The sequence below is a fragment of the Arabidopsis lyrata genome, assembly GCF_000004255.2.
Source record: "Arabidopsis lyrata subsp. lyrata unplaced genomic scaffold ARALYscaffold_7, whole genome shotgun sequence".
Classification (NCBI taxonomy): Eukaryota; Viridiplantae; Streptophyta; class Magnoliopsida; order Brassicales; family Brassicaceae; genus Arabidopsis; species Arabidopsis lyrata.
This window is the reverse complement of record NW_003302549.1, coordinates 3809517-3836056: the sequence shown is the minus strand read 5'-3', so window position 1 is coordinate 3836056 and position 26540 is coordinate 3809517. Positions and strand designations below refer to the sequence as shown.

Here is a 26540-nt window from a genome sequence, read left to right as displayed (position 1 = left end):
TCGGCGACAGTCAGGAACCTCTCTCCCCGCCAATGATATACACGTTGACTAGAGGTTCGCTTATCGGCTCTACCCGTAAGCTACGCTACTCTTCTTCTGTTTCTTATGATTATCTGAGATGTCTTTATCCTCTGTTGAGAAATCTGAGCACAGCTGCTCAGAGATTGGGTTTTGAAAACCCTAATAATGGAAATCCGATGGATAATTCTTCACATCACATTGGTTATGTAAATGGGTTTAACAGTGGCGAACAATTGTTTGGTGGGTTTCAGCACTTAAACCCTGTTTCTGTGCAGAATCCGAATAGGTTTTATCAAAACTGTTCCAATCAGAATCAGAGTTATGAGATTTGTTATCAGAGACATCAAAATTGGCAAACTAGTGATGCTTGTTCCTCATATGGTACTGGTCAGCAAGATCATAGTGGTCATAGCTCCTTGGACGAATTGGATGCGATTTGCAGAGAAGGGAAGGTGAAAGAAGCTGTTGATATTATTAAGTCATGGAGAAACGAGGGTTATGTTGTGGATTTACTCAGGCTTTTGTGGATAGCACAGCTTTGTGGAGATGCACAAGCTTTACAAGAAGCCAAAGTTGTTCATGAGTTTATTACTTCTTCGGTTGGGACTTCGGATATCAGCGCTTACAACTCGATAATCCAAATGTACTCTGGTTGTGGGTCTGCAGAAGATGCATTAACCGTGTTCAATAGCATGCCTGAGAGAAACTTGGAGACTTGGTGTGGTGTTATAAGGTGTTTTGCAAAGAATGGGCAAGGGGAAGACGCTATTGATATTTTCTCTCGGTTTAAAGAAGAAGGAAACAGACCCGATGGTGAAATATTCAAAGATATCTTCTTTGCCTGTGGTGTTCTTGGTGACATGAACGAGGGGCTGTTGCACTTTGAGTCGATGGTCAAAGAGTATGGAATTTTCCCTTCTGTGGAACATTACGTGAGCCTCGTTAAAATGTTGGCGGAACCTGGTTATTTAGATGAAGCCTTGAGATTTGTTGAATCGATGGAACCAAATGTCGATTTGTGGGAAACACTGATGAATCTATCACGGGTTCACGGGGATTTCATTCTTGGCGACCGGTGTCAAGATATGGTAGAGCAGCTTGATGCAAGTAGACTAAACAAAGAGTCAAGGGCGGGTCTTGTACCGGTCAAATCATCGGACCTAGTAAAAGAGAAATTACAGAGAATGGCCAAAGGGCCAAAGTATGGGTCTCGACATATGGCAGCTGGAGATATTTCTCGTCCAGAAAACAGAGAGTTCTATATGGCATTGAAGAGTCTAAAGGAGCATATGATAGAAATTGGTTATGTACCAGAATCTAAACTTGCATTGCACGACGTGGACAAAGAGAGCAAAGACGAAAACCTTTTTAATCATAACGAGAGATTCGCTTTCATCAGGACATTTCTTGACACTCCTGCGCGTTCAACAATACAAGTGGTGAAAAATATACGTGTATGCGTTGATTGCCATAACGCATTGAAGTTGATGTCAAAGATAGTTGGGAGAGAGTTGATTTCGCGAGATGCAAAGAGGTACCACCATATGAAAGATGGTGTTTGCTCTTGTAGAGATTATTGGTAACATCTAAACATATATGGGTGTTACAATGGAAACATGTTTTTTTTTTGTTTTCTTTTAAGTATAATTTTGCAGGATTTTTTATTTTTCTCCACTCATCAGTAGAGAAGAAACATTCTCAAATCACATCATGAAAATTCACGATTCGATATTTTGATTAATGACATTAAGCTTTTAAAGAAAAAAACAGTGGGCCAGTGGGCCGAGAAGCCCAATTTCTAACGAGACGCGAGAAACCCACAGTGACAGTGTCATCATTCATTTTCCCGGGAATAACTCGCCGCCGCAAGCTCACGGCCTCCGAGCACTGAGAAGCTTAACGTCGTCGATCACCGGCCCACACAAGCTCGAGAAATCATCGTTTCTCATCGCGTAAAACGTACTGTAGAACATAACTCTAGTCCGATCAGAGACAGCGACGAATCTCAGTGACGATCGCTTGAATCCTCCTTTCCCTTTCGATTCGTACGGCACCTTGATCGTGTCTTTTCCGGCGAAAGCTTCGACGATCATAGATCCAGCGCAAGCGTTGCTAGCATCTCCGACGGCGAAAGAGAGGACGTAGGTTTTTCCCGGGATTGTACGGACAACTTGTGCGACGGCGCTCTCTTTTCCGGCGACGAGTTCCACGGCGCGACGACCTTGTGGAACGGAGAAATGATCGGAATCAATGTATTTGACGGCTTTAAGAGATTCGACCATCCAACCAGGTAAAGGAGAGTGATCGTCAATGGAGTTTGGTGGAATCAAAACTCCAGATGATATGTTTGGTAAAACCCAAGGACCTTCTTCGAATCCTCCGTTCTTGAGAATGTTCTCTGCAAAAACAAACCCCACATGTTTTAGATTTTTCCATATTTGCCCCACAAGAATATTTTTCATTCAAACGAGACCCCAAATTAGTAATAATTCTATAAAAGAGCACATACTATTGGTGGGACGAGGAGGGAAAAGGGCTCTCATAGCAACACCATCAATGAGAGGTCCACAAGCAGGATCTTCCTCAACACCTGGATTATGTATCACTATATCTGCATAGTCACTTTGTGCTTTAAAAGCCCATGAATACAAATCCCAACCCGAGCTACTATACACTGTTTGGATAGGCATCACTGCATGGTGAGGAGCCACAGAAACGTTTAACCGCTCGTCTTGTGCGCATGTTCGAGCAGCACTGAACGTGATCGAATAGTAAGATCCCTTTTTAACGCTGATTTTTTGTTTGATTGAGGCTTCGTTGCCTAGGCGTACTGCGAAAGCGCCTTTAGGCACGACAAGGATCATGTCGCCTTGTTTGTGTCCTGAGGGAATGTACTCGACGAATCCTGAGAGTTCCCAATTTGGGATTGCTGTTATGTTGATTACTTGTGTTCCTTTCATGTCCGAATGTCGTGGACCTAGTTCGAAGTCACCGTTTGGTAGTAGTCCTGTTTTTGTTTAGTTAGTATTAATCAAGATACAAAAACAAAATTAGTTAGGAGATATATTTGTTGTGAAATTTGGTTTGTATACAATAATGATTTGTGGACAAAATTAGTTAGCTTAATACCTTTAACTTCGATTGCATTTTGTTACATAAGATTGATAATGATTCTAGCTAAACAAATTATTACTCTTGTTTAACATGAGAATGCTTAATGAATTATGGTTTTGCTATTTTAGATCTGTATATGATTAAACAAGTGAGTGTATAATAATTGAATAAAAAGTTGAAGTATGAAATATTTAATTGAAGTATGCTACAGATAGGAAGGTGAGGGATATTTAGTGACACATTTATTGAAAACCATTGACAAAACACCATGTGCATTTTCAGATCTGTCTCGCCCTAGTGTTCAACATGTTCGTCAAGCTAGTAGGTCATTCTTCATGATTTGTGGTGCAATAAATGATTTATTTTGATGACAAACAAAATTTTGGACATGTACAAGTTTTTGAAAAACGAATATCTTAATTACTAGAAAACTTTTTGGAAGTTAATAACTACTAGTTTCTTCATTTGGTTTGGGTAGTATAGAAATACGAAAATGCGGTGGGACTTACCATCATTGAAGCACAAGGAAACGTAGAAGAACGAGTGAAGTAGAAGAAGCACTATCACTCCCATCTCTTTCATTTCTTTCGAATTTTCTACCCAAAAAATTAATGTTTATATAAAATTTAAACTTTCAAAATGTAAAATAAAGATTGGAGAAGAGTGAGCGAGAGAAGGAATGTTTTAGTGGGGGTGGAGGAGAACGAGGCGGAGACAGCTCTTATATGCAAGGTTGTGCAAGAAAAGGCCCTTTACCTTTGTTTAAACTACGGCTTTGCCATTAGAGACTTGTGTCGGAACAACATTGGTCGTGTTTTTTAATCGTAGTTCCTTGGAAATGGGTCACTTTTTCTTAGAACGTTTGACTAAATAACATTGTCGATTTTTGGCTTGGTTGAATAAATTCGCAAATGGCCAAGATTCCATGGTGATTCTAGTGTTGCGTAGCGCATATTATCGTAATTTCAAAATCGTGATTCCATCAAAAATTCAGTTTTTTTTTTTGTTTTCTTTCATAAATTCAGTTTTTAAGCGGTATTCAATTAACTTTGAGTCAAGATACCTAGCTAATGTCATAATCGTTGCATCACAAAGCACTGATATTCGTAATTTCACTACGAGATATCTTTCTTTTTGTTAGATAACCCAAAAATAGATTAAAGAGGAACAACTACGACATGTATATAGATTTAACTGCGATTTGGAAAACGCTAAATATGTGATTTTTTTTTTTTTTTTTGCCAAAAACGCTAAATATGTGATTAATGTTAATATAATTGCGGGTGTGAAGAGGACAAAAGCTAGCTGTGGGACAATGTGGTCTCTCACATGCCTTTTTCACGTTGGTTCTCGCATCGACACAAGTTAAAGTTGCATATGTTCCGAGTTATCCTATCACAATACACATAACGAATAATATAAATATTATTATAAGAAAACAATTCTGAATCAACCATGATCTGTGTGCCAAATCCATAGAACGGCTCAAGTTTTTTTTCATGGGTTTGATCGGTAAGTTTCAGTCACATTTGGAACTTAATCGATGTAAAAAAGACCAATCAAGCAAATTGTTTTAGCGGTTTAATTATTCAAAGGGGTATGATAATATGAAACAAGTGTTGATACTTGATAGATTCATTCAGATCTTTATAAAATTCAGAAGACCAAAAAAAATAATTTCATATACTGTTAGAATCGTTAAACGCATCACATGTACATGCCCCAACAATCTCAAGTGTAATGTATATAACCATGCGGACTCTTTGTTTACTTCAATAATTCAAACAAATAATGGTCCGACTCCGATCTAAATTTTAAGTAGTCTTTTTCCAACTTTTTTTATCATGTGCTTTCTTAGATTTAGTCTGCACCTTTGTCGGGTCAATAATCATCGATATTCTTAAACCGAACTAAAAAACGTCACAGATAAACATGATCAACATAATCACAAACTATCTAAGCATATTGGGTATTTTTTGAAAAATACAATAAAATAATTAAGCAACCATTACTATTTAATGTAAACGATAAAATATAATTGGCTTTTACATTACAGTATACTTAGATATAAATGTGGTCAGACTTGTAGCATAATGTGGAATAAATGCATGTATTAATCACAGAAATTTTCTCGAGTGTCAAAATTAATATGTTAATTTTTCTATAGAAGATTATGATAAATTGTATGAAACTATGAATTATGACAAATTGTATGAAAAAAAGGAGAGAATGAGAACTAATACATAGACAATAAAATACTTTAATTTGGGCATGATTGTTATCCTTCGCTCGTCGTCAATCGTAAATCTGATCCATGAACGTATATAATTAATGTAGAGCGAAATGATATTTAAAATTTAAAGAATAATCGAATTTTGTCTCTGCAGCGTCAGAATTGATGGATCACTGCAAATGCCACCGACTCTCTTAACGGTGCTTTTATTGCACAAATTATTGTACTAAAAACATATTGCGTGTGTTTATAAATACATACACATGCATTGTATAAGTTTAAATTGTGTATCAAATAATGAATATTTATCTTTTTTTTTTTTTTGAACAAATAATGAATATTTATCTATAACATGAACTTGTTGCTAATATGTTTTTTTTTTTTTGGATAAAAAATGTAGCTAACATGTTCCATTAAGCCGCATCCATGTCTAAAATTTGTGTTAGAGTTAATGGCCTAGTGGTCAATTCTCCCCATGCATGTCACCACTACTAGTATGGAAAGTAGTGGTCTAAAATACTAAGAAATTAATTGTTTTTTTGGATAAAATTTGGAAAACGAAAACTACTTATCATGTATGAGTTAAGTAGTCTAAATAAAGCTAGATTCAGTTTAAAGATTTTAATTGTTATACGATGGACGTATAACTCTATTTATTGATGGTTAAACCTAAATTTATAATTATCCGCCATAAAACCGGGGTCACATAGCCATGAAACTTTGGGTCTGATTGGTAACAGCTGTAGCTTTACATTTTTTGTTGTAGAATTATGACTGTAGGTTTATTTGCTATGGTTGTAGATTTTATTGCTGTAGAATTTTGGCTGTAGAATTTAAAATTTTGGAAAGTTGAAAATTATGTACTTTAGAAAAAAATGTTTTCTACAGCCGAAAAAATGAATTAAGGAAATATTTTGGATGTGAGAGAAAAAAAAAAAGCCAAAGCTTCTAAAACTTGATTGGATGTATTTCAAATCTTTAGAAATTTTTTTGTTTTGTAAACACTTGAAAACACTTGCTAATCAGACCCTTTGTCTTGATGTTAATCGTGGATCCACATCAAATGACAAATCTAAGAAATTACTATAAAAAGATTTAGACATGCATGCATGGGAAAGTGGACCAACTCTTACTAAACGACATTTGACTGTATATCGTCTTTCTTGATTTGCAACATTACTAATATTTAGCTTAGTAGAATTCAAAGCTCTAGCCAAACTATTTAATTTGAAAGATGAAATCACAATTTTGACTTGTGGTGCCAACGGGCAACGGCAATGTCTTACACATCAATGTAGTTTTAGATTATTTTTAGGTATAATTGGGGAACTAGTACGTTTCTGGAAAATAATTAGAAAAGTAGTACTGACACTATTTACAATTGGGAAAAACACTCACTCTCTCTCTTCTCTCTCATCCTACTCATCGATTTAATCGCTCTTTCTTTCTCTCTGCATCTTCTCCATCAATTTTTTTTCAATCTCATAGAAGAATGTCACATAATCAACTTCTTCTTCTCTTCTCAATTGATGTTCTTCGCTTCATTTATCACTTCGTCTCTGTCATCACCGTCACCCCCGGCTGATTATCCTCTTTATTTCTGGCGGTTGCCGACGACGTTTTCGTTCGGAAACCAGACCTTCTCCGTGGATCCCGCCGAGTATCTAATCGTAGGTGAAAGTGGCGGCGGATCTTCGATTGTTAGTGCTCCGTTTGAGAGGTATATGGGGATAATCTTTAACCACGCCTCTAGTAAAGAACGACACGAGTCTTCTGTCAAGGTATCACCGGAAAAAACGACACTTTCCACACTGAACAAGCCATTGAATACGACACCAAAATGGTAAATCTTGATTCTTATAATGCTCTTCGAATTGGGTTTGATTGGGTAAATAATAAAATTGTGGATCTCTCTGTTTCTTGCTAATTTAATTTGATTAGGCTCTTGGGTTTGATCGGATGTAGCTAGGGATTTATGGAATTCGTTGTATAATTCATTGAATTTAGGGTTCAAGGTTTCTAATTGATCTCCAGTAACCTTTTTGAGTGTGCTTAATTTGGATTCTTTGATTTACAGATGAAGCTCTATCTTCTCTTACGTTCACACACAAAAATAATCTGAGAATGGCAATGAGATTTTTTTAGATAATCGAAGATGTAAAATTCTGGGTTCATAAATCAATTCTCTTGGTAATTATTGCAATCAATTCTGGTAACATTATCATAAATAGCAATTTGCTTCAAAATATATACTTGTAAATTAATTCATTGCGTTTATCAAATAAGATAAGTAGGATGGTTGAAAATTTTCTGAGATTGTGTATCCTTCTGTACATTAGTTTATATCTGTACAGTTATTCTGCTGTACAGTGGTCTATATATGTACAGTCATTCTGCTGTACAGTGGTCTACATCTGCACAGTCATTCTGATGTATAGTTGTCTTCTGCTGTACAGTTGTCTATATCTGTACAGTCATTCTGTTGTACAGTTGTCTTCTGATGTACAGTGGTCTACATCTGTACAGTCATTCTGCTGTACAGTGGTCTACATCTATACAGTGATTTATATCTGTTTATATATTATTTATACAGTGTTCGGTAATATATAATTTAAAATTTATAAAACAAAATGCATATCAAATGATAGAGAAAAAAACATAGATTTTTATGTATCTGATAAATTAAAAAAAAATAAAAATCACTAACGAACATTTTAATTAGGAAACATTGAGGGAATAAAGATAATAAATAAAGGAAAAGCAATTAAAAAAAAATCAGGACCCACACTTTCTTTTTCGCTAAGACAAACACTCACACACTCTCTCTCCCACACACACTCACACTCTCTCTATCTCTCACACTCTCATGGTTTCACCAATTATGAATAGTGACTGTATCACTTTTCTAATTAAGTTTCCAAAATGTACTACTTTACAAACAAACCCTTATTTTTATATATGTTTAAAACATAACTATATATTGTATTACCTATCAAATTTTAGAGCCAATTGTTATAATTACAATGTCACATCTGTTATTCAGAATTAATTCACTTGTATGAGAAAATCATTTATTTGATAACAAAAAACAGTCTGTACTTCCTACCAAAAAAAAAAAAAACAGTCTGTACTCTGTAAATAGTTTACTCAGAAAAGAGTCGAGAGAATGTTGATAGAAAAAGAGTGATCATAAGAAATTGTTTGCATGGGAGCGAAATAACGGAGAAGACATAGAAGAAAAGGACAAGACAGCCGTCAAAAGGATTCATATTCAATTTTAAAATTTCTGAAAACTTGACTACCCTCGTGATCGTGGAAGGCACTTAATGTGCCTGTCTTCTCACGCTGAATCTTTTATCCATGTCGAAAAGAAATGAGTGTTTCTCTGTTTTCTCACACACATTTTGATTTACGAAGATTGATTTCAAACCAGACAAATGACGATTCAGTCTGTGTCAATGAATCACATGCAACCAACCGACTTTAATGGTCCACCCTCCTCAGGTAAGTACAGCGAAGTAAATCATTTGTTTGTGTCTTAAAAGAAACATCCAAGTTTAAATAAATTAATTAGAAGTGCCTTAAAAATTTAATGGAAAATATCCAAAGATACACCAATCCTTAAAACCAACAATATAAAACTAAGAATGACCCTTTTGTATGTGTCACATCTGTCTCTGTCAGTAATAAGTATCCACCTTGTGTACAACCTTAATTTTCACTTCCATGGACCATTCAAGATCCAGTCGCATGTTTTGTCTACAACACATCTTCTTGCTTTCGTAGTTTATCGATTGATTCTCCATTTGGTTGCCACAATGTTCATAATTTCTTATGATGGTTGTAAATCCCTCAAATACTAGCCTAGAATTCGAACTAAAAACATCATTTGAGGGAAGAAATGGATGAGAGAGGGGACATAGAGGGAGATGGGTAACTAAATAATAGATCTGGCCTGATTCTATTAAAGACTTGTGTTTCACTCTTCACACTCACATGCAAATGCTCTTCTCTCCCATCTTCTAAATGAATGATTTACATCCTGTCTGATAACTCGATCAGATATAATAAGATTGTTTTTGAAATCCAAAGTTTCAATTCCCAAAATGTGCAAAGGATCTCTTTCCATCTTCTTACACTTGCGGTTTATCTCCTCCACAAGTAGATTTTGAGTGTATTCGTCGATTATGTTTGATCAACGTAAGAATTTTTTGGTTGCCAGAGGCCGATCATATAGTAATGCGTGTAAAAATTCTACGGATGATTTATTCCCATCTTTTTAATTGGGTGAACAAAGAGACAAAATAAAACAAACCCCATACCATAGACTTTATCGGTGCCTAATAAAGTCATAACTCTCTCCCATTAATTTCTCACATGAAAATGTCAATGCAAAGGCGTATACATCAACATGGCTCGACCAAATTCCCAAGATTATGGAGTTATGGCACTTCTACATTTCAATGCATCAGACTTAAAACGCTTCTGAGAAACCAATCAAAAGAATAAAACATCAAAGCAAACCTCCAAAATGATAATCATTGAGACAGACTTGAGTTGTGTCGTCGATTTTATTCAAGCCAGCAAAAGCGAAAAAATGTAACTAGCAACATATCCATTTAGGAAAACTATGCTTTTTCAAATAGCTCTGTTCAGAAAGTGAGTACCAAAATAACAATGTTATCCATCTGGAGATTTATGCAGAGAAGCAGCGTTGACCACAAGAAAAGGGAGAATAAGAATGCTTATGGCAGTGTGCGCTGGTATAGTGGCAGAGCTCCCAAGGCCTCTCGCTCCTTGCTTTCCCTCTCAACCTGCAAAGCACAATAAAGACAGAGATGATGACGACGATGATGGTCTATCCTTACAGAAAAGTTACACTCAGAACTTTTCAAACATTGCAAACAGTTTCTTTATGATGCAATACTTCATGAAATAGGAAAACAGAAGATCTGAAAAACATTTTGCTTCAAACAACGAAGGAAAATATATGCATCTCAAAGTTTTAATCATTGTTTCATGCAGTATGCAACAAACTGATATAGGCCAGCATGTCAATGCAGGAAAGCAGACAGGCCAAAGAAAAAGAAATTTTACTGCAAGAATGAATAGAAGGCTTTTATGACACTGAATTGCAGTTTGATTCTTCTTCCTACCCTAGAGGCAGATAATGATTTATAGATTATTTCATCAAAAGGAGACTTACAAGAGCCAGCATATCCTGAAGATAGCCACGGAATGGGGTCTGCACCGCCTGTATATGAAATAACAACATCAAATAAGAAAGTTACAAAAACCCAAAAGATTGCCTAACAGTTGCAATTTTTGATAGCTTAACCAAATTTTGAAAACTAGCACAGCCTTATAGTAAAAAATTTATAGCATAATAAAGCCGCCAATCCTAACAGTTACATTCTTGTTTAATAACAACATCAAATAAGAAAGTAAAAAAAAAAAATCGAAAAGTTTCCCTAACAGTTGCAATTGTCTAAAGTCTAAACCATAGAGTAATAATACAATAGTAAACATGCAAACACAACTTTGCGTTATGTAACAAGGAAACAAGCTTTCATCAATCCAAAATTTCCAATAAGCTCAAGCAAGAGCAGAGTAAACACAGTAACGCAAGAGACAAGCATAGACTATGCATAAACTAGTTCATATACATCTAAGCTCCACTATCACAAGAACACCAAAGTAAGGTAATATCTTCTCATGAACTAGTTTCAATTTCAAGTTGAAATCTTCAAGAACTTTAATTTCTTCAATTTTATTCCAGAAAGACAAACTGAATCTAAAATTCATTGCAGGGCTTGTAGAATTAAAAAAAAAAAAAGAATCTAACATTATTTGAGCTCAATTGCCTGGGTTAACCTATCCATATCCTATATAGCTTCTAACAACATCGATTTAATCGAGAATGAAGAATAATACCTGAAGATCCTTGGGGAGATACTCGTGCTTCATGGAGAGGTCCATAGCACGCTTCAGACGCTGGTTACGAGCATCAACGACCTCCCTAGGCAATCTGTTCATAGCCTCTTTGATGTCCATACTGTAATACTGATCGTACAGATCATCGTACCTCAGACCTAAATCAATCATTCAAGCAACAAAAAAAAAAAGCAGATTCAGATTCACTCATGAACATTGACAACAACAAATTCGGATTCAGAAATTAGGGTTATCGATCGAGAGAGTGAGATCTGACCGTATCTGCGAAGGCGAGTAGAGATGGCTTTCATATGCATACGAGCGAGGAAGTTCTTCTTTGGATCGATGAACGATTTCAGAAGCGACGCCATTTTTGTTTGTCTCTCTCAATTTCAGCTTTTCTCTCTTTGTGCCAATGAAAGAAAGAAACCAACAAAGCTGCTGTTTCAACAACTCCTGACCTGAGAGAGGAATCAATCACATAAGCTTCACATATTTATTTGGGCCTTAAGTGGCCCATCTAGGAGGCCCAAATCTAAGCTTCACGTATTTACGACATATATGGGTCACGTAGTAATATTTGGGCCTTAAGTCGCCCAGCTGTAGGGTCATTTAATAATTACAAGTAGTCTATTATAGTCGATATTGTATTTTGTCATTTGTCTCTCAAAGAAGCACCAGTGGTCTAGTGGTAGAATAGTACCCTGCCACGGTACAGACCCGGGTTCGATTCCCGGCTGGTGCAAATTTTTAATTATACATATTTTTTTTGGCAAAGCTAGTTGTATAAATGGTAACTATATTAATCATAAAATTAATATACCAGTTGTGAAAAAGGGGGTTTAATTTAATACCTGGAATGAGAAATGATAATCTTGTATATAGATGAGGTAAGTTAAACAAGTATAATTGTATCTTTATTCTTTACTCTAGACGAATTGGATTCCGGTTGTCGAAAAAAAAAAAAAGGACGAATTGGATTCCGGCTATCACCACTACTTGAGAGTTGAAAGGCATGTTTTTGTCTGCTTGTGATTAAATTAACTTAAAAAGTGATTAAGTATCGTCTCAAGTTGCAAGTGTAATTTAAGGTTAAAATGTTGTGAATTTAACAAAAATATCCTCAAATCTTATGTTCCCACTTTCTTAACAAAGCATTTTAAACAGTTTCTTGTCAATTTCTAAACAAACTTTAATTGAGGTTAGGTTGAAAAGATAATCATGCAGGGCGAGGTACTTGATTTAGTTTGATATATCTTTAGTTGGTGGGATTTTAGATCACGACCCATATCCTAATTGCTATTTTTTAACCACGAAGTCGTCGTCGTCGTACAGGGAAATTACGAAGCATATGACATAAATATATTTTTAATTTCCAGCGTACATCATCCATTATCGTAAAATAGGAAGTAGGCCTAAAGTTCAGTCCCATTTAGCTTATTCATGAGTTCATAAGTTTTGTTTTCCAAATAATTGTACTGATAATAACGCACAACTATGAATATTAAAACGTTTTTTTGTTTGTTTCTAGAGACAACAATATATAATTCCATCTGGTCTGGACGTCTGGTTGAGTGGTTAATTAATGCATGTGCGCATGTATAAGTGACTATATGAGCTTGTCTCAATATTGATGTTTTGAAGTATGAGCAGTGTAAACCAGTTTTAGAGCTTAGCGCATAATACTCTCGTGCTAAACACATCTTAATTTAATTTAATTCTTCTCGGATCACATAAAATTATGGTATCGCAGAATTATTCAAGCAAATTCTTATATGAGTTAGAACCTTTGGAGTCTGGAGTGGTGATTCTTTATTGGACTGAAATTTTTTAAAAACTCTATAAAATCTGGTCTTCTTTTACACATTATGTTATAATTCGCTAATTATGATAAACAGCTTTCATAGCACATGGTTTTGGCTTCAATGGCAGTTAATTATTCAGTAATTAATTAATCTCACATTTGCCTTCTTCTTAATTGGCCCTTTTTGGCCGTCTCTGTTTTTTTTTTCTCAAGGAAAATTATAGTTTAGTTTAATTAAATTTCGCACTGTCACAAATTGTTGTCATATTGATATATACAGATAGTGGTTATATTTTATTTTTTTGGGCCAAACTGGTTATCTTTATTTAAGATTTAATTCTTACACTTTTACACGAAATTCCAATTCATAAGTGTTTGATAGTGAGGTCCATATAAATATTACACTGAAAAAATGTATTTAATTTGTATGATGAACGCAAATTGCCTTAGTTTATTAAATAAACAACACTTGTAGATCATTAAGAAATGGAACTTTAGCAGCACTTTAATTGTTTGTTTTCGGTTGGATATTAGATTGATTGTGGACTTTGATTTGATTATTGTTTCTTTACAAAATTAAAACACATTAAGGTGTCTACAGATATTTAGGATACAATGTTTTAGATTCTTATTTAGGATGGGAATATCACATCAGTCTAAATGCTGGGAGACAAACGAATTTGTGAAAAAAAGTATTCCAAATTAATCCCTTCTTATCCCACACACTATATGATATAAAACAGTGTGGGAAAGTTTTGTGAACTTGTGATCCCTATAGAATGGGGTAAATTTATGGACAGTGATTACTAATCTACTTAAAAACAAGGAACCCTAAGTATGTGACTACTCTGTTATTGCTAGGCGAAATTTGGTGTTTGTTTATAATTTTACTTTGTTATCCCCAAAGCTTCTAAGGCAATATATTCTTGTCCTGGTTTACGTTTTCTCTACTGGATTTTATATGTTTTCTTGTCTTTTTATCGATTGCACTTTGGCTTCTGCCGACTGCCGACTGCCTTGTACTGAAGTACTGAACTCAGCTATCTCCTTTATCGATGATTTGCTATTCCTCATCAAGTGATGTTTCTTGGAGAAAAATTTTATCAAACAAAAAAAAAGAATTATAGTCAGACAATTACGAAACCAATGGTTTAAAGTCGTGTATATTCATATCTTATATATTTAAGTAATACACACAATCTTGTAGCAAATCGTTAGAGAAACACAGAATTAATAGACGTGTCGTATATAACAATTGACATAATTTTAGAACCTTCGTGATAATAGACCTAACCATATATATAGTATGTTTTTTAGCACTTACCATTTTAGTTTTCTTGTCAAATTCACAATTGATCAACACAAGAAATTGTAGTATCTTTTGCCAAGTGTTCTAACGTATATATCCGTAATTAATCAGAAACGATCCTTTTCAGAAGCTTTGATAAATCAACGTTTATGTATCAGTTTCAACTGCGTATGTCTTTTATCAAAAAACCCAAAAAACAAATAAGATTTGATCTTTCCATTAACCTTTCTTTCTTTTGACTCTTCGGATGCTTTTCTAGCCAGGGCTCTAGCCCTCTCTAATAATATAAATATATAATTGATGACTGTGACGGAACAATGATATACCTATATACTAATAGATACTGTAGACTTCTCAATTTGATTAGATATTTGAATTAGAGAAATATACCGATTAGCATGAGATTTATGATTATCCAAACCCATTGGAGTAAGTTGAATATGACTCAGCAGTTAGCCTAAAAGTTTTTAAAAACATATACAATAATTAAAGGCGCAAAAAGGGTAATAAAATAGAACTGCAAAGTGTTTTAACATATCTTATACTGGAAAAAGCAAAGCATATGTATAAATTATATATACACGTATGGAAACTTGAATGTCCAAAAGTTTCAAGTTTCCTTAGAATGACCTAATCACTCACTATTCGGGAATATTGAGAAGGTTGTACCAACGTATCTACTAAACAACAACAATATGCATGCATGATTACGTTATTTGCCGATTTTACAATTTATCTGTCAGTGTACTAACAACAACAACGTATAACTGTTTAGTGTTTACCCATGATCTGGTCCACATGTTGCCACCATGTGACCCTTACTTCAGAATATTCCCAGCCTCGCAAAATCATTCGTATAAAAAATGGGGAATATTCTACATAACCGAATCATATATTTCCCCCCCATTTTTTTATCAACTCTTTTTTTTTGAGATATGATCCGGTCAACTTTTCATGTGGACGATTGAGAAAAAACATATATTGAGAACTGTAAAGTGGTATATTAAACCATGCATGTGTCTGTGGTTTGATAGACATGATCTGAATATATATCGAAAATGTGATCTAGTTTAATAACCACATTTGCCAATCCTTCTTACCAAACTAAAAGCATGTACCATTTTGTTTTTTGGTATATGAGAACTGGTATATTTTTTTAAGGAACCGATAAACTGATACCATTAAATTTATATTAGAACAGTTTCCAAAATACAATCGGATCGAATCGAATCGATGGAAATAAGGATCATTTTATTTTCCGGCATGTTTTCCAAAATATAAGTTCAGAAGTTCTACGAGCATGTTTACTCATGAACCAAAATGAGTATCATTAACAGTTTTTTATTATTGTTTCATGAGTTGAAACCCAAAATGAGTATCAATAGATTCACCCCAATGATACTTTTCATCCAAATATCAACCCAAAATATATTTTTTTATTATTATTCATGGGATGATACCCACAAAAGAATCATGAGTAACCATGCTCTAACCTTCTCGTACTAATTTCCACTAGTAATAGTATTTATTTTGGTGGCAGGACAAGGAGGCCCCAAGTACGAGTCGGGATAAGGCGTTTAGGACAAAAAAAGACGCGTGTATGGCTATCTTCCACGTAGATGTCTTTGTCCACGTCTAATTATTGGCACGTGGGTCCTAGTCTCCCAGACCCGGACGATTCTAGCGAGTCGCAAGTGCTTTTCATGATTTAATCATTTTTACATTTTTTCATGATATATATGCATCTTATTTAACAAAATAATATATATATATATATAACAGAAATGATATATACCATGATAAACAAAATTTGTTACCATTGATTTGTGATAAATAAAACGAAAATTAAAATAAAAGCTCCAAAAGACTTGCCTTAAGATAATGACAATGAAAGAAAAAAAAAGCTACTTTATTTTATCTGTTGATTGGTTGATCCCAAGTTTTCCTTTATACTTAGAGCAACCATAGCACTAAACAACAAGAGAATGAAAGTTTTTTTTTTTCTAAAAATGGTAAAGAAAAAGTTTAATAGTGGCTCTAATTGTCTCGTTAATCTAACTCTACACGCTTTATCTAGTTTTCAGATAATCTTATTTCAAATTAAGAATTAAGAAAATAGTATATCGATAAATCTAATAGTTAAAAATGGATTATAGTACATACTAATTATTAAAAGAAAAATTAAGATAGCATCGAGTATATCCGAATCTGTGGTCCGAAGTTGGGACAAGCTGACGTAAGATCGAGCTGTCTTAAGCCATCAGATCCGACTCAATTCCCAATCATATGGTGACACGTCATCTTCGTCCAAACTCAAAACAGAGCATCGAAGCACTCTTTCGCGGCGCCTTGTATCTGTTTTTCTCCCACCTCTCAGGCGGGTCCCCAAACACTTATCCGGGTCTTTTACTTAGCCTTCAATTTTTCTGACTATATATATCCCTTCCACTTATTCCTATTTTTCTTCATCCCAACCAAAAAGAATTAAGAGAGAAAAAAACAAAAACATTTTTCCACATCTCTCTCTGTCTCTCTCCTCCTTCAAGAAATGGATCGGCAAAATTCCGATGACATCATGAAATTTCTCGACGGCATGGCTAGCTCCGACGATGTTCTTTTTGGTTTTCTCGACGAAGGAAACCACTCACCGGAGGATTATAACTTCGCCGCCGGCGACGAATCCGAAGTTGACAACGAGACCACCGATTGTAATTCAGAAGAGAACAGAAAATTTTGGCAAGAACAAGAACAACTTCTCCAGGTAAATTCTTATATAGTTTAATAATTTATAAACTCTAAAGATACTATTATTCCCTTTTTTTTTTTTTTTTTTTTTTTTTTGTGGGGTCTTATTGATTAATTTTGTTTTTGGACCAAATCTTGAAATGTGTAGGCGACACTGTATAGGACAAGTTCAATTGAGACAAAGATAAGACAAGCAACCAAGGAAGCGTTGAAAGTAGTTAAATCAAAGGGTTTGGTATGTGTTTGCCGGAGACCGGTTACCGACGGTTGTCGTAGCTGTTTACGCGGCGAAGTGTCTCGCCGCCTCCGAGAAGCTGGCTATGATTGCGCCATTTCCAAATCCAAGTGGAGAAGCTCTCATGAGATCCCTGCAGGTAACGAATCAAACCCATTTTACTCAAATCTTTAAATTCTCAGTATTCTTATTTCCTAATTATGGAAGGTACGTGATTTGTGATTTTCGGATTAGTATTGTTTAGAAGATTCCGTATGAATTTAGACATGTTTTGAAACTTTCACGTATCTTTATCAATTACATCACTAATTAAGAAACCACGTCAACGGAATTATCTAGATATTCTAAATAAAAAAATATATCTTGAACGTTTTCTCCCCTAAAGCAAGTTGTCATTAACTATAATATAGTTTGAACTAACCATGACGTTTATTTATCAAACATTAGGTGAGCATGAATATTTGGAGGTCGTGGACAAATCGGTTTCAAAGAAAGGCGAGATCCGGGTGGTGATCGAACTATGTTTTAGGGCGGAGTTTGAGATGGCGAGAGGCAGTGACGAGTACAAGCGACTAATCGGAATGTTACCGGAAGTGTACGTCGGGAAAACGGAGAGGCTAAAATCATTGATAAAAATATTGTGCACCGCGGCGAAGAAGTGTATGAAAGACAAGAAGATGCACATGGGTCCTTGGAGAAAACACAAGTACATGCAGGCGAAATGGCTTGGAACGTGTGAGAGAAAATCGGTGTCGCCGGTGTCCGAAACTGAAGAGGATATGTTTCCGGTGGCAAAGCAGAGGGTTTCTATGTTGAATAATGGTCTTTTTGGTACTGGAATGGGCCGTCCAACCGCCGTAGCGGTTGTGTGAGACATATATATAGACGTACGAATACGATAATTAAGTAAGTTAATTAGGGGGAAATAAAGTGAAACGAGTTTCGCTTTGAGGTTTTGCGTGAAATTGTCTCAGCTATAATTTTGTGTGCGTCCAAATCAGGGCAATTTCTGGGACCATTATAATATACATAAGAAAAATAATTTTTTCCTTGGTTAGATAAAAATATGGATGAATTCCCCATGTGTTCATTGTTAAGTCAACAAACGCGGTTTTGCAAGAATCACTTAATCCTTTTCTATTTGGCAAGTGAACAAAACGTGACAAAATCACATAAAAAAAAAGATCAACTGGCCAGATATTCATGTAATGGATCAATGCAAACGCCAACAATCATCATATTAGTACACGTATTTCTGTTTGGCTCAATATTAAATTTTAGCCTAAAGTTGATCAGGGTGATCCACTGATCCTTGACACCTATGAAGTTCTACACAAAGTTTATGAAATAAATTAATCTGTTACTATGTAGTGTAATATATAAAATTGAATAGAGGTGCAAGTATCACCCTATTTCGGCAGAGCAGTAAGAATCTAGTCACGAATTACTTCAAAAACAGAGCTGTATATGGGATATTTGCCCTGTCCACAATTATTATAGGAACGACAACGTCGTTTACACGTTACATTATTTTTCGACTAGTTATTTTAGAGTTGATCGATCATTTTTTTTTTTTGTATAAAAATTTTGGTCATATCTAAATCACTAGAAATTAATTCATTTTTCACATATACAAAAGCAAAATTTATTGAAATGGGCCAGATCATAAATGGAGAATATAGAAAAGTACATGCTTTTCAACGAATATCATTATCAACCCAAGATTTAATTAGATGGAGAGAAGTTTTGCATGAGCTATGTGAATACTACAAGTTCGCATTACCATGATCATAAGTTCATAACTGAACACAAACAAGGACTAATTAACAAACATAATAAAAGGTACATTAATATTAAAACTCATTTGTGGAGAAGCTGATACTCTCACAAATTATATGGCCAGAGACAACTAATCCATAAACTCTAAATCATGGAACTTATCATAATCACATGAACCAAGCCTAGGGAAACCACCCCCGGATCAACGGAACCGGCCAAATTGCGAACCGCTGCCACGGACCCTGGAGCTGGAGCAAGAACTTCTGAATCAGAGGGATCCACTCCCGGAGTAGGCGCTGGCAATGACAAAGCCTGATGGACCGGAGTGGGCGCTGGTGATGACAAAGCCTGATGGACCGGAGATGCTGAGGGAGACGGGGAAGGAGAGGGATGACGAGGAGTGTGGCTGTGGTGTCCCGTAGACATGACCGTTACGGCTAGCTTTTGACCTTTGAGACAGTTTCCGGAGTTGCCGCTGACGAAGAAGAAGGGGCCTGAGCGGCTAAGTAGGAAGAGAGAGTCACCGCCTGAGAGGGAAGCCAAAGGGTGAGTCGTGTTGCATGTCTTGTACTCTTTTTCACTCACATTCAACACTGAATCTTTTCCCTTCACGTACTTAAAATCTGGCAAAATCAACAATTGATATAATCATGCATCAGTGACATAATGACACATTAACTGAGTCCAAATAGAAGAGAAGAGAGAGACTTACAAAGAGTGTCGTTGACCTGAAACCGGTTTCTGTGAGACCAATGAGAATAATCCTCGGAAGGAGTAAGGACCCAACCATCTCTCCCACCAACATCAAACTTGTGCCCATTTGATAACCCCATAGTAAACCCCAAACTCATCAACATCACAATCATCAAGTAAACATCAAACATTTTGATCATAACCATCGATATCCGAGCCAAAACTTTAATTAACCCCAACTTTCAACTCTCTTATAGCTTAACTCGTTAATTTTGTGTGTGTTTTGGGCGCTTGCTTGTATGTGTATCTATGGTGAAAGTAGACAAGAGATTTATAGCCGTTGGGTGAAGCGTTTGGCTGTGCATCGATATCTAGAGAAAATGCCAATTAAGTAGAAGCGTTTCTTTCTTGCTCATCTCTTTCTTTTGTTACACGTTTCGACATGCAGTAGACTTAACGGCTATCTACAAAAATATTTTTAGTCAGATCTTTAAACTACTCATCAAGTACTTTAAAATTCATCTTTAATTTTAAAAGTTCAAACTTTTATAACGTATTGTTCTATTTTGTGGATTACTATTATATCAAAGACTACAAAATTTGAAGTGTTTTTCTAAACTCCGAGGTATTATGAAAGTTACAACTCAAATATTTAATAGTCACCAAAAAGTTAAATTTAGGGAATTTTGATAATAATACCCCCTTTTGAGTTTTAATTTTCGGAATTGACATTAAAAAAAAACCATCGTTGGAAACGCCATTTTCGGGACTTAGAAAGACAGAAATGCCCTCGCTTAATCGTCAGCAGGTTCAGAAAGATTGAGTTTCCTCTCCTCCTTCGTCCTTTGTTTAAGTGTTGACATCTGTACCGTCAGCAGGTTCGGTGGACTTATGTTGTTCTAGTTCTTTACTGTTGTCCACCGCCATCACAGATTCAGATTTGTCTACATCTTTTTCTTCATTCTCGATGGACAATTGACTGATTTTTTATGTGTTAATGTCCATAGCTTCCTTCGCTGGCAGAACGTACTCAGCGTTTTCTGCAAAATCTCTTTCCTTCGCTTCGATCTCGTCCCGTCATCTCCATCCGTTTCATTGCATTCCCCCCCTGATGTTTCATCATCTTATCCATCACCCGATCTTTCTTCCCCCTCTACATCATCAGCTTTTCCAACCTCATCGTTTTCATCTTCTTTTTCTTGTCCATTGTTTTCTTCTTCGTACTCCGTCCCAGTTACCTCTTGTCCATGAGGGCAGCGTCGTATTTTCCATGTGCCACGAAATCGGAAGATGACCTGTTTCGGAAACGACTTTTTTTAAATGGCATTACGTAAAATCAAAACACGATTCGAGGGTAGATTGGTTAAAAATCTCTTAAATTTATGCAAGACACAGGACAAACATCGTGTGTATGTAATAAACGAAAAGCTTATAGGATCGTGATTGTAAATATTTTTATTTGTAGATTCCGATATCCAAAAATGTTATACTAGCCAAAAATTGTTTGACTGAGCTATTCTAGTAATTATTGGAAGAAGAAATTCATCTCGTACACTTGACTGTCAATAGAATTGATCGACAATTATATTCATAACTTCCCGAAATTCGAATACGTCTTACATGTTAAAGACAGACTTACATAAGAAAATTTCCTTATTATATTTACTTTTTTTCTTCCAATAACATTTACTTTTCTGAATTCGAATATACATATCTACCACCAAAATGTTGAATTGTAATAATAACATTTATTTCAGGTTTAGCAAGGAATCTTTACAAGAGATTCTTTGTTTTTTTAAAGGATTATTTCCGTTAATGATTTGTTCAAAAAAATTAGTAATCCTTCTTAAACCAAAATTTCAAGATAGTTTTGAAACTTAACAGTTTATGGTATTTTGGAAACAAACCCAATAATTTAGGGAAATTTCTTCATATGAAAATATAAACTTTACAATTAAATGTTGACCAAAACATAATGACGCGTCAAATATACTATATTACCCCTATAGATATTTTTTTTACTCGATGCGTTTAGAGTTTTCGTCAAACGAATTTTATTTTTTTATAGTAAGAAATCTACGAGAATTGAATTGTGCCATTTTATTATGTGGCGAATAAGATTATAAGGAGGGAAATTAGTTGCAGAAAGGACAAAAGCGTAAAAATACATAAAACCAGAAGGTCACACCAAGTTTAGAGAGAGCAAACGAACGAATTCTCGGGAGGAGACCAAGCCATGTGTGCACGCTTCTTCTCTCAACAACAATAAATCACACGCACCACTACTTCGACAACGGAACGTGAACGGCTTTTCTCACTTTCAAAATCATCGATCGCTATGGGTGTGGATAAGAAGAAGAAGATGGTGTGGTTTTGGCCGGAGAAGCACGACGGTGGAGTGATTAGGGAGGCGGAGCATATATCGAGAGAAGGGACAATGAGTCATTACAGCTTTAGCAAAGGTCTTCTTCCGCCGCTCGGTGTCGGAGCCACCGCTCGCTCTAGCCGTCACATTAAGCTCCGCTGCTTCATCGTCTCTCCCTTCGATCCTCGCTACAGGTTCGCTAACTGATTCTCTGTTTTGGTTTTGCTACATAAATTGAGATTTGTTGTGTCGTTGATGCATGTCGTGGGGTGGAACTGTTTTAGCTTCTCTTCTTCTGAGATTTCTCGAGAGATTTATAATTTATACTCCATTGAAGTTAATAATGATATCGATTCTCTCCAAAACTGTTTCGAAATTTCGATGACTCTAAACTGTTCGATGTAATGCCTGTGTTGAAGACACACTAATGCCGTGATCTCTTACTTTAGCTTTTCAATTGAATCTGTGTAGGGTTTGCTTATGCATTAAAGTACTTTAGTGTAAATTCTGCAAAGAGTTTTTTTGTGTTATTTCTCCTCATAGATCAGTTACATTATCACTAACTACATCAGTTACATTGTATGTAATTATGTCTATGATAGTATCACTGATGATGCGTTGCATATATAATGTTGAATTTTTTTACAGAGCTTGGGATTGGTTTCTTGTGATTTTGGTGCTTTACACAGCGTGGGCTTCGCCTTTTGAGTTCGGCTTCCTTCAAACACCAAGAGCACCTCTCAGTATTCTTGATAACGTGGTGAATGCGTTCTTCGCTGTCGATATTGTTCTGACATTCTTTGTTGCCTTCTTGGACAAGGCAACTTATCTCCTAGTCGATGATCCCAAGAGAATAGCTTGGAGATACACCTCGACCTGGCTGATTTTTGATGTGGTATCTACAGTTCCTTATGAACTTTTTGCCAGCTTATTGCATAACACTATTCAGGGTTATGGAATTTTCAGTATGCTGCGTTTATGGCGTCTGCGCAGGGTCAGTAAATGTTTTGCCAGGTGAGATTTGAATGTGTATCATTATCCATTATTATATATGTCTACCAATTTCTGGAATGCGGTTACTTGAAAATTTCTGTATTTCTTAGTTTCCCTGTATTGAACTTTTCAGATTGGAGAAAGATCGAAAATACAACTACTTCTGGATTCGATGCACGAAGCTTCTCCTCGTTAGTAACTATCTGTACACGATCTTATGTTAAGCAACTATATTTTTTGGTTGTCACTTTAACACATTGATGGTCGCATTGTAGGTTGCTCTCTTTGTGGTTCATTGTGGCGCCTGCTTCTGCTATTCTATTGCTGCACATTATCCAGAACCTTCACAGACATTTATGGCACTTGCGGAGGAAAACTGGAAGCAGAAATCTTTGCTTATCCGGTATGTTACAGCAATGTATTGGTCCATAACAACCTTCTCAACAACGGGTTATGGTGATATGCATGGTAATAATGCAGAAGAGAGGGCCTTCATTCTCTTCTACATGATCTTTAATCTTGGATTACTAGCTTATATAATTGGTAATATGACCAATTTGGTGGTTCATGTGACCAGTCGCACCATAAACTTTGTAAGTTGAACTAACTATTATCTAATCCTCCTGCTAGAGTAGTTTTATTTTGTTTTGATTTATCTTGTTCATTTTTGTTATTTCAGAGAGATACCATCCAAGCTGCCTCAGCGTTTGCTCAGAGGAACAATCTTCCAGTGGGCTTGCAAGAACAGATGGTAGCTCATCTGTCTTTGAGGTACAGAACCGATTCAGAAGGCCTACAGCAGCAAGAAATTATTGATTCCCTCCCCAAGGCTATTCGTTCCAGCATATCGCATTATCTGTTCTACGAAGTTGTTGACAAGACCTACTTATTCCATGGAATATCCAATGATCTTCTTTTCCAATTGGTATGTTTTTCATTGGCAAAGATATTCACTCTTGATGAAAACACACAGTTAACCTTCTGAGTTCTGATATTATGTAGGTCTCTGAGATGAAGGCCGAGTATTTTCCTCCCAAAGAAGATGTGATATTGCGGAATGAAGCACCGTCAGACTTTTACATAATGGTCACAGGAGCTGTTGTAAGTTGTTTTGGTTACAGCAGCTAAACAATTCTACTTCTCCTAGTTTTTTTCACATTAGTTGACATTTCTACTATATGACAGGACATCATTGCACGTGTGAATGGAGTGGATCAGGTAAAATCCGCATTGTTATTCCTATTTTGTAACGGTTTTTAAGTTGTGATTTGTGTATTCATTGCAGGTAGTTGGTGAAGCACAGATAGGTCATGTTTTTGGTGAAGTTGGGGTTCTATGTTATAGGCCACAGTTGTTCACAGTTCGTACCAAGCGATTAAGTCAATTGCTTCGTCTGAACCGTACAGCATTCTTAAATCTTGTTCAGGCAAACGTTGGTGATGGAGCAATAATCATGAATAATCTTCTTCAGGTTAGTCCGAAGCTATTTCCTTATAAATAGCGACTACAACATTTAGCGGGTTTAGTATTTTGTCTCATCTGGGATATGTTATGGTCTAATGCAGCATCTGAAAGACTCAGAAGATCCAGTGATGAAAGGCATTTTGGCTGAGACAGAAGTCATGTTGGCTCAGGGGAAAATGGATTTACCTCTCAGCTTATGTTTTGCAGCAGCCAGAGGAGACGATTTACTGCTGCATCAGTTGCTGAAACGAGGCTCAAACCCTAACGAAACCGATAAGAACGGTCGAACCGCGTTGGTAAGCCCTGAAAGCCTCTGTACAAACAAACTATCGCATCATTTTTCACTCCAAGAAAAAAATCAAAATCCTCACTCTATATGTATTTTTTTTATGTGTGTGTTTATTATTTATCTCAGCATATAGCAGCATCAAAAGGAAGTCAATATTGCGTTGTATTACTTCTCGAGCATGGAGCAGATCCTAACATTAGAGGTAAAATATAACAAGGTTTTGAGTCCATTTTGCATTTTTAATCTGGTGATCGTCTAGTTATATAATTGTTTATATAATTTTGCAGATTCAGAAGGTAATTTACCATTATGGGAAGCAATCATTGGGAGACATGAAGAAATTGCTAAACTCTTATCGGAAAATGGTGCAACGCTAAGCTTTGACACAGTAGGATATTTCTCGTGCTTAGCCGTTGAACAAAACAACTTAGATGCGCTCAAAGACATTCTAAAATACGGCGGAGATATCTCACTCTCAGATGTCAACGGAACCACAGCTCTGCACAGAGCAGTCTCAGAAGGAAACATGGAGATTGTACAATTCTTGTTAGAGCAAGGAGCTGATATGGACAAGCCAGATGTTTATGGTTGGACGGCTCGTACTCTTGCTGAGCATCAAGGACATGAAGATATTAAGGTTTTGTTTCATAATCAGAGACCAGTGGAGAGGAAATCGATATCTGTTTCTGTCACACCAGAGATTAAACCATTGATGAAGCATTCCAGCGAGCCTGTAATGACTCACCACCATTCAAGGGAAGCAATGCCGCCTCTGGCCCGAGCCGTTTCTCAGAGACGGAAGCTCAGTAATTTCAAGAACTCACTGTTTGGTATCATGTCAGCAGCTAACAGTGGTAAAACGCCTCTTGCTCTCTCCATCCTTGACTTAAGTTGCGATTCTTTCAGCTTTTCATGAAATACTTTCGTAAAGTGTAAATGCAAACAAAGTTTTTTCGTCCATATGTTTTTGGCGTTTGCGTTTACTATTAACAAAGATTATGGTTAAATAATGAATTCAATCTTTCAATTTATTCAGGTGAAGAAGGAGGAGCATCCACCAGAACTGCAATAAGTGAAGGAGTTGGTGTTGTTTATCCGGCGAGAGTGACCATCAGTGGTGAGGCTTCCTCCTCCGGTAAAGTAGTAAAGCTACCGGATTCTCTTGAAGAGTTAATTGAAATTGGTGAGAAGAAGCTGGGATTCGTAGCCACAAAGATTCTGAGCAGAGAAGGAGCTGAAATCGACGACATCAGGATTATAAGAGATGGCGATTTTCTCCTTCTTCTCAAGGTTTCTTGAAGAAATCGCAAATTCAATATGTAGATTTGAAGGGATTTTATATGTTATAGTCATTATAATCGACAGTACATCTCTGTCAACAGTTTTTGTGGGAGGAAAATCATGAAAGCGATTACTTGCAGAAGAAGACAGTTTGTTACTTGAACTATCATTAACATCTAGCATAAACGTGCAAATCAAAAACCTAAGCCAAGGATTATAAATGATTCTCAATCATGACTCGATATGGCAGTGAAATTTGAATTATCTCCTTTTCGCACTAG

The 26540-nt window shown here is 36.0% G+C and overlaps 6 protein-coding genes, 1 long non-coding RNA gene and 1 other non-coding gene across 8 annotated transcripts; 5 read left to right on the top strand and 3 right to left on the bottom strand.

Moving 5' to 3' along the window:
• The first annotated feature begins 11 nt into the window (after window positions 1–11).
• LOC9303316 (pentatricopeptide repeat-containing protein At4g32450, mitochondrial) lies at window positions 12–1636 on the top strand. Its single transcript, XM_021016959.1, has one exon. It carries the CDS (start codon window positions 33–35, stop codon window positions 1602–1604), a length of 1572 nt encoding a protein of 523 aa, XP_020872618.1. The 5' UTR covers window positions 12–32; the 3' UTR covers window positions 1605–1636.
• Window positions 1637–1663: 27 nt separating this feature from the next.
• LOC9305343 lies at window positions 1664–3934 on the bottom strand. The gene is made up of 3 exons (XM_002867197.2): window positions 3645–3934; window positions 2531–3028; window positions 1664–2419 (listed from the first exon to the last, which is right to left on the bottom strand). Exons 1-3 carry the CDS (start codon window positions 3715–3717, stop codon window positions 1893–1895), a joined length of 1098 nt encoding a protein of 365 aa, XP_002867243.1. The 5' UTR covers window positions 3718–3934; the 3' UTR covers window positions 1664–1892.
• Window positions 3935–6678: 2744 nt separating this feature from the next.
• LOC9303315 lies at window positions 6679–7917 on the top strand. Its single transcript, XR_002330633.1, has 2 exons — window positions 6679–7211; window positions 7446–7917. It is a non-coding gene; the product is annotated as an uncharacterized LOC9303315 (long non-coding RNA).
• Window positions 7918–9881: 1964 nt separating this feature from the next.
• On the bottom strand, window positions 9882–11820 carry LOC9305342 (cytochrome b-c1 complex subunit 7-1). The gene is made up of 4 exons (XM_002867196.2): window positions 11580–11820; window positions 11303–11460; window positions 10575–10622; window positions 9882–10182 (listed from the first exon to the last, which is right to left on the bottom strand). Exons 1-4 carry the CDS (start codon window positions 11671–11673, stop codon window positions 10114–10116), a joined length of 369 nt encoding a protein of 122 aa, XP_002867242.1. The 5' UTR covers window positions 11674–11820; the 3' UTR covers window positions 9882–10113.
• Window positions 11821–11976: 156 nt separating this feature from the next.
• Window positions 11977–12047, top strand: TRNAG-GCC. The gene has a single exon. It is a non-coding gene; the product is annotated as a tRNA-Gly (tRNA).
• Window positions 12048–16716: 4669 nt separating this feature from the next.
• Window positions 16717–18477, top strand: LOC9303314. The gene is made up of 3 exons (XM_002869224.2): window positions 16717–17176; window positions 17309–17534; window positions 17843–18477. The coding sequence occupies exons 1-3, from the start codon at window positions 16964–16966 to the stop codon at window positions 18265–18267; spliced, it is 864 nt and encodes a 287-aa protein (XP_002869270.1). The 5' UTR covers window positions 16717–16963; the 3' UTR covers window positions 18268–18477.
• A 628-nt stretch (window positions 18478–19105) lies between these two features.
• LOC9303313 (early nodulin-like protein 1) lies at window positions 19106–20186 on the bottom strand. Its single transcript, XM_002867195.2, has 2 exons — window positions 19887–20186; window positions 19106–19797 (listed from the first exon to the last, which is right to left on the bottom strand). Exons 1-2 carry the CDS (start codon window positions 20071–20073, stop codon window positions 19319–19321), a joined length of 666 nt encoding a protein of 221 aa, XP_002867241.1. The 5' UTR covers window positions 20074–20186; the 3' UTR covers window positions 19106–19318.
• A 1789-nt stretch (window positions 20187–21975) lies between these two features.
• Window positions 21976–26425, top strand: LOC110226220 (probable potassium channel AKT5). The gene is made up of 12 exons (XM_021016998.1): window positions 21976–22426; window positions 22881–23246; window positions 23359–23416; window positions 23501–23818; window positions 23905–24150; window positions 24228–24326; window positions 24411–24443; window positions 24511–24696; window positions 24791–24985; window positions 25105–25180; window positions 25266–25832; window positions 26015–26425. Exons 1-12 carry the CDS (start codon window positions 22206–22208, stop codon window positions 26275–26277), a joined length of 2628 nt encoding a protein of 875 aa, XP_020872657.1. The 5' UTR covers window positions 21976–22205; the 3' UTR covers window positions 26278–26425.
• Window positions 26426–26540: the final 115 nt, after the last annotated feature.